The 8167-nt window shown below is 38.5% G+C and overlaps 1 protein-coding gene across 1 annotated transcript; it reads right to left on the bottom strand.

The window, feature by feature from the left end:
• Nucleotides 1-501: 501 nt before the first annotated feature.
• On the bottom strand, nt 502-5685 carry LOC129842725 (zinc finger protein 436-like). Its single transcript, XM_055911352.1, has 2 exons — nt 5078-5685; nt 502-2120 (listed from the first exon to the last, which is right to left on the bottom strand). The coding sequence occupies exons 1-2, from the start codon at nt 5436-5438 to the stop codon at nt 1228-1230; spliced, it is 1254 nt and encodes a 417-aa protein (XP_055767327.1). The 5' UTR covers nt 5439-5685; the 3' UTR covers nt 502-1227.
• Nucleotides 5686-8167: the final 2482 nt, after the last annotated feature.

Below are 8167 nucleotides of genomic sequence, written 5' to 3' on the forward strand. Positions count from 1 at the left end.
CAAACAAAACTCATCTCCAATACGGAAAAACATGCAGTCATAATAAATTGTGATCCATGACAACACACTGGCTACACGCAAAACACAAACATTTTGACTGCCCACCCTTGAGACAATCACCAAGTTGTCCTTAAAACGAACATGTCTGATTTCAAGAGGAAACTCCTGCAATATCCATAGTAACTTTCCACCTCACTGCGGAGCTTCTCTCTCTTTTCAGGGTTCACTAGATAGATTTGTTGTTGGATCGGGACACAGTCCCCAATGTCATGCTCTAGTACATTTGGGTTGGCACATCTGAGAATGAACTCTGATATTCTAAAAGATGGGCAACAACGTCAATTTATTATATCAGAAAATTGTCAGTTGATTACAAATATTAAATCTTACATAAATAATTATGATTACTAAATGTTACATAAATTGTAAAACTATCAAAACCAAATGTACACCCCTTTGTTAAAATGTTGTGGCAATAATTCACTTAATGGTGAGGCATGGAACAATAAAACATGTATCTTTATTAACACAAACATCTGCAGAAATCATATTACTTGTATTTATTTAAACAAGCTCCTTATAAACTGCACAAGCACCAGAAACACTGTTGTTTTGACAAGTAGCAATACATCACCGATATCGATTAGGGGGGAAATCAGGTTGTACGTGATGTTGAAACGAACACAACTAAAAAAACACACGGAAATGGGAGATATATTATACCTCACTGGTTAGAGGACAACCTGCAAAAGACAGTCAGCTACATTTTGGAGTGATGCATTTAAATTTAGGGGTCGCTAAACACTTATTTCTCATCACTCATCGATATCATGTTGAAATCAATTGTGCGAGAGGAGGTTGCATGCCCTGTTAAAACTAACATCTCAAAACCCACATGGAATCTGGGAATAATGTGTACATCCCTGGTTAGAGGACAATTTGTAGAAAACAGACAGATACATTTTGAAGTGTTGCATTTTGATTGAAGTGGGTCACCAACGCAGTAAGTGGAACACAACTCTTTTTTTGTTAGTAAATGTTTGATAAATCACATAAATAGTAACTCTTTCAATTCAGAGCCTGGATTTTCCCCCTGAGGCTAATATCCATATAATGTTGAAATCAATTGATAAGGGGGCAAATGTTTAGGCTTCTACATTGCGACATTATTAAAATATTCCTACAATGTATTTTTTTTTTTTACATTGTGACATTAATTCATTGATATCATGAAACAACTCCATGTATTTTCTGATGTTTAATCAGATATCTTTTATCAGTGTATCTCTTCCCACATTGATTACAGCTTTGAGATTTCTCCCCTGTGTGTGTTCTCTGGTGTACAGTCAGCTGGCTAGATGTAGAAAAACTCTTCCCACATTGACTACAGCTATATGGTTTCTCTCCTGTGTGTGTTCTCTGGTGTGAAGTCAGCTTGCTAGATGTATAAAAACTCTTCCCACATTGAGCACAGCCATAAGATTTCTCTCCTGTGTGTGTCCTATGGTGTATAGTTAGATAGCTAGATGTAGAAAAACTCTTCCCACATTGATTACAGCTATAAGATTTCTCTCCTGTGTGTGTTCTCTGGTGTGAAGTCAGCTTGCTAGATGTATAAAAACTCTTCCCACATTGAGCACAGCCATAAGATTTCTCTCCTGTGTGTGTCCTGTGGTGTATAGTTAGATAGCTAGATGTAGAAAAACTCTTCCCACATTGATTACAGCTATAAGATTTCTCTCCTGTGTGTGTTCTCTGGTGTAAAGTCAGCTTGCTATATGTATAAAAACTCTTCCCACACTGATCACAGCCATAGGATTTCTCTCCTGTGTGTGTTCTATGGTGTATAGTTAGATGGCTAGATTTAGAAAATCTCTTCCCACATTGATTACAGCTATAAGGTTTCTCTCCAGTGTGAATTCTTTGATGTATTTTAAGGTGTGATGAGTAGTTGAATCTCTTCCCACAGTCAGAGCAGCAGATAGATTTCTCTCCTGTGTGAACGACTGGTAGCTGGTGTTTCTTGAGGAGTTCTGATCTGGAGAGACTCTTCTCTGCCTCATCAGCATCATGATGTTGTTGAGGATCCCCAGAGGATCCAGGATAGTCACGTCTCTCTCCTGTGTGAACAACAAAGTCAGACAGATGGTTAAATGCCCACAACAGCAGAAATCCACTGTTTATTTGAGGTAAAAGGTGATGCCCAGAGCATACCCATGAAGTTGTACAATAATTTACATCTGTTAAATTATTCGATCATTAAGACAGTCAAGTTAGCAACAATCATATTTAGTCTTGTTTTCAAATTAGTGGTAACTAGAAAAAAGTTATTAAGTTGTTGAAATCCTAAGCAGTGTGCCAGAAGACTTTTGGTCTCCAATATAGGCCTCTTTCTGTGTTTGTTAAAATTGCGTCACGAGGGCACCTAATAACAAAATAGACCTACTGTAGGACCCATAACTTCACCTAACAACAAAATAGACCTACTGTAGGACCCATAACTTCACCTAACAACAACATAGACCTACTGTAGGACCCATAACTTCACCTAAAATAACATAGACCGAGGACTATAAATCATTTAATATTTCAGGTGAAACATGGAATATAAAATTTCTTTGTCATGACATTTCATAACCTGATCACCAGATAATTTTGTGAATAATCCCACTAGGCTACTCTGTAATGGGTTGTCATTCTAAATGTCCTGAATAAAGGAAAATAACTCTGTGTGTTGTATAATAGCCTATCCATCAAGGAACAGTTCTCTACACATTATGAGCTAAGTATCTCTGTGTCCAAACAGACTAACGAGACCCTACAGTAAATCAAGCAGACAATAACATTATAAACACCAATTTGTTAGGGATGTTGGATCCAACGTGGAGCACGGCATAACTGTCTTGACCAGAGTAATGAATGAAGAAGCACTTTGGTTGTTGTTGCATGTGGTGATGTTTGTCATTTGACTGGCATTCAGAAAATGATTTCCTGGATCAGCTGATGATGGTTGAACATGTGACTGTAACTAAACAGCTACAGTATTAAGAATGATGTGTAATTATTGAAAAACCACATTAATGAAAGTATCCATTTGGGTGTTGTCAATAAAGTTAAGGTGACTCTCTGTTAGAACCATTGGATTTAGCAAACTCTGAAATTATTTAGGATTTCTGTGTCCATGAAAACTGTTTTCCCAGCGTAATATAGGGAAACTAAATGTTAGGTAGGTAGAGTGCATTTCAGAGATCTGAATATGAAAAACTGTCCTAACAGGACAATAACCTAAACCACAAGGCCAAATCTACACTGGAGGAGCTTACCAATTGACATTGAATGTTCCTGAGTGGCCTAGTTACAGTTTGGACTTAAATCGTCTTTAAAATCTATGGAAAGACTTGAAAATGGCTTTCTAGCAATGATCAACAACCAACTTGACAGAACAGGAAGGATTTAAAAAAGAATAATGAATATTCACATGAAGATCAGTCACCTATTGGATGACATCACAACTTCCCATCAAGCCAACTCCTTGAATACCTTACTATGACATCACTCACTCCTAGTTTGCAGTTGCAAAATTACCTCCAGCAGGCCACAAATGTGCATGTGTCTGCTCAAACGGTCAGAAACAGACTCAATGAGGGTGGTATGAGGGCCCGACGTCCACAGGTGGGGGTTGTGCTTACAGCCCAACACCGTGCAGGATGTTTGGCATTTGCCAGAGAACACCAAGATTGGCAAATTCGCCACTGGCGCCCTGTGCTCTTCACAGATGAAAGCAGGTTCACACTGAGCACATGTGACAGACGTGACAGAGTCTGGAGACGCCGTGGAGAACGTTCTGCTGCCTGCAACATCCTCCAGCATGACCGGTTTGGCGATAGGTCAGTCATGGTGTGGGGTGGCATTTCTTTGTGGGGCCGCACAGCCCTCCATGTGCTCGCCAGAGGTAGCCTGACTGCCAATAGGTACCGAGATGAGATCCTCAGACCCCTTGTGAGACCATATGCTGACACATGCACATTTGTGGCCTGCTGGAGGTCATTTTGCAGGGCTCTGGCAGTGCACCTCCTTGCACAAAGGCGGAGGTAGCGGTCCTGCTGCTGGGTTGTTGCCCTCCTACGGCCTCCTTCACGCCTGATGTGCTGGCCTGTCTCCTGGTAGCGCCTCCATGCTCTGGACACTACGCTGACAGACACAGCAAACCTCTTTGCAACAGCTCGCATTGATATGCCATCCTGGATGAACTGCACTACCTGAGCCACTTGTGTGGGTTGTAGACTCCATCTCATGCTACCACTAGAGTGAGAGCACCGCCAGCATTCAAAAGTGACCAAAACATCAGCCAGGAAGCATAGGAACTGAGAAGTGGTCTGAGAAGTGGTCTGTGGTCACCACCTGCAGAATCACTCCTTTTTTGGGGGTGTCTTGCTAATTGCCCATAATTTCCACCTTTTGTCTATTCCATTTGCACAACAGCATGTGACATTTATTGTCAATCAGTGTTGCTTCCTAAGTGGACAGTTTGATTTCACAGAAGTGTGATTGACTTGGAGTTACATTGTGTTGTTTAAGTGTTCCCTTTATTTTTTTGAACAGTCTATATTCTATATATTCTTTATACTTTACTGTATTTATATATCACTTTTCAACAGGAAAAGTAAAAAATCCCTGGAGGACGTCATGAACAATTCCAGACAGTACAAAAACATATTCAAGTGTAGAATGGCCTTTCAAAAATCACACGTTACTTCAACAACTGCAGAGTTTGTGTCCCTGTTTTATAAGATAGTACTCACTGTATTTACTGGTGTTAATCAGATCAATGTCCCTGTTTTATAAGATAGTACTGACTGTATTTACTGGTGTTAATCAGATCAATGTCCCTGTTTTATAAGATAGTACTGACTGTATTTACTGGTGTTAATCAGATCAATGTCCCTGTTTTATAAGATAGTACTGACTGTATTTACTGGTGTTAATCAGATCAATGTCCCTGTTTTATAAGATAGTACTGACTGTATTTACTGGTGTTAATCAGATCAATCTCCCTGTTTTATAAGATAGTACTCACTGTATTTACTGGTGTTAACCAGATCTCCAGTCTTCTCTTCTTCGTCCTCCTCTAATGTGACAGTAATCTCCCCCTCTTCATCTTTCATTCCAAAAACGTCTTCATCTTCCTTCACTTCATCCTCCACTCCAAAAACTGCATCTTCCTCCTTTTCTTTCACAGTAACATCTTCCTCTTCTTTCACTGAAACGTCTTTCTCTTCTTCTTTCACTGTAACAGCCTCACCCTCTACTTCTTGTTTTACTGTGACATCCTCTTCTTCTTCCTCCTCTTTCACGACAATGTTCAGCCCCAGATATTCTTTCTCCGTCAAGCAGAGCACCTCTTCTTTAACAGTAGGGAATATGTTTAGGGAGCTCATGTTCGGGGATGTTAGCTAGCTAGCTAGCTATCATTAGCGACTAGGCTAGTGCTAATTTAACCAGCCAGCTACTATAGCTGACTAATAAAAAATAACGTAATATTATATTAAATAGGTTAACAAGTAGATACGACAGAAGTGTGTCGGAAACACAGTAGCTAATATAGACCGAAAGCGTATAAATAGCTTGAATCTTTCGGGTATGTTGGCTAGCAAGCTACCGAGGTGGTTGACGAGCTGTTTATGAAGTACCGTCCACTAGATTATACGTCACGCTGGCAGCGTCGCCTGAAAGACGCACGTCGCCATCTGCTGACCTATGGGAAACGAAGCTGAGGATCATATTTTATTTTCAGAAAAAGATTATTGTAAATGGATTTAATTAAATAATTCCCTTTATATTGAGACATACAAAGACAGGAATGTGTTGATTAATTAGTGCAAATATTTTTTTTTTTACTACAGCACATTTAAGGCAGTTTCATTAAGTTATACAGTACTACATCTAAATTAGCGGCTAGCTACTGTAGGTCCATACTGCTCCTACATGGTGTAACAATTCATCATGTAGATGTATATAATGAACAGACTAGGTCCATACTGCTCCTACATGGTGTAACAATACATGATGTAGATGTATATAATGAACAGATTAGGTCTATACTGCTCCTACTTGGTGTAACAATACATCATGTAGATGTATATAATGAACAGACTAGGTCTATACTGCTCCCACATGGTGTAACAATACATCATGTAGATGTATATAATGAACAGACTAGGTCTATACTGCACCTACACGGTGTAACAATACATCATGTAGATGTATATAATGAACAGACTAGGTCTATACTGCTCCTACACTGTGTAACAATACATAATGTAGATGTATATAATGAACAGACTAGGTCTATACTGCTCCTACACTGTGTAACAATACATAATGTAGATGTATATAATGAACAGACTAGGTCTATACTGCTCCTACACGGTGTAACAATACATAATGTAGATGTAAATAATGAACAGACTAGGTCTATACTGCTCCTACATGGTGTAACAATACATCATGTAGATGTATATAATGAACAGACTAGATCTATACTGCTCCTACGTGGTGTAAAAATACATGATGTAGATGTATATAATGAACAGACTAGGTCCATACTGCTCCTACACGGTGTAACAATACATCATCTAGATGTATATAATGAACAGACTAGGTCTATACTGCTCCTACACGGTGTAACAATACATCATGTAGATGTATATAATGAAAAGACTAGGTCCATACGGCTCCTACATGGTGTAACAATACATCATGTAGATGTATATAATAAACAGACTAGGTCTACACTGCTCCTACATGGTGTAACAATAAATCATGTACATGTATATAATGAACAGACAAGGTCTATACTGCTCCTACATGGTGTAACAATACATCATGTACATGTATATAATTAACAGACTAGGTCTATACTGCTCCTACATGGTGTAACAATACATCATGTAGATGTATATAATGAACAGACTAGGTCTATACTGCTCCTACATGGTGTAACAATACATCATGTAGATGTATATAATGAACAGACTAGGTCTATACTGCTCCTACACTGTGAACAATACATAATGTAGATGTATATAATGAACAGACTAGGTCCATACTGCTCCTACATGGTGTAACAATACATCATGTAGATGTATATAATGAACAGACTAGGTCTATACTGCTCCTACACGGTGTAACAATACATCATGTAGATGTATATGATGAACAGACTAGGTCTATACTGCTCCTACACGGTGTGACAATACATCATGTAGATGTATATAATGAACAGACTAGGTCCATACTGCTCCTACACGGTGTAACAATACATCATGTAGATGTATATAATGAACAGACTAGGTCTATACTGCTCCTACACGGTGTAACAATACATCATGTAGATGTATATAATGAACAGACTAGGTCCATACTGCTCCTACATGGTGTAACAATACATCATGTAGATGTATATAATGAACAGACTAGGTCTATACTGCTCCTACACTGTATAACAATACATAATGTAGATGTATACAATGAACAGACTAGGTCCATACTGCTCCTACATGGTGTAACAATACATCATGTAGATGTATATAATGAACAGACTAGGTCCATACTGCTCCTACACGGTGTAACAATACATCATGTAGATATATAAAATGAACAGACTAGGTCTATACTGCTCCTACACGGTGTAACAATACATCATGTAGATGTATATAATGAACAGACAATGTCCATACTGCTCCTACATGGTGTAACAATACTTCATATAGATGTATATAATGAATATACTAGGTCTATACTGCTCCTACATGGTGTAACAATACATCATGTAGATGTATATAATGAAAAGACTAGATCTATACTGCTCCAACGTGGTGTAAAAATACATGATGTAGATGTATATAATGAACAGACTAGGTCCATACTGCTCCTACACGGTGTAACAATACATCATGTAGATCTATATAATGAACAGACTAGGTCCATACTGCTCCTACATGGTGTAACAATACATCATGTAGATGTATATAATGAACAGACTAGGTCTATACTGCTCCTACATGGTGTAACAATACATCATGTAGATGTATATAATGAACAGACTAGGTCTATACTGCTCCTGCATGGTGTAACAACACATCATGTAGATGTATATAATGAACAG

The sequence above is a fragment of the Salvelinus fontinalis genome, unplaced genomic scaffold (assembly GCF_029448725.1).
Source record: "Salvelinus fontinalis isolate EN_2023a unplaced genomic scaffold, ASM2944872v1 scaffold_0062, whole genome shotgun sequence".
NCBI lineage: Eukaryota > Metazoa > Chordata > Actinopteri > Salmoniformes > Salmonidae > Salvelinus > Salvelinus fontinalis.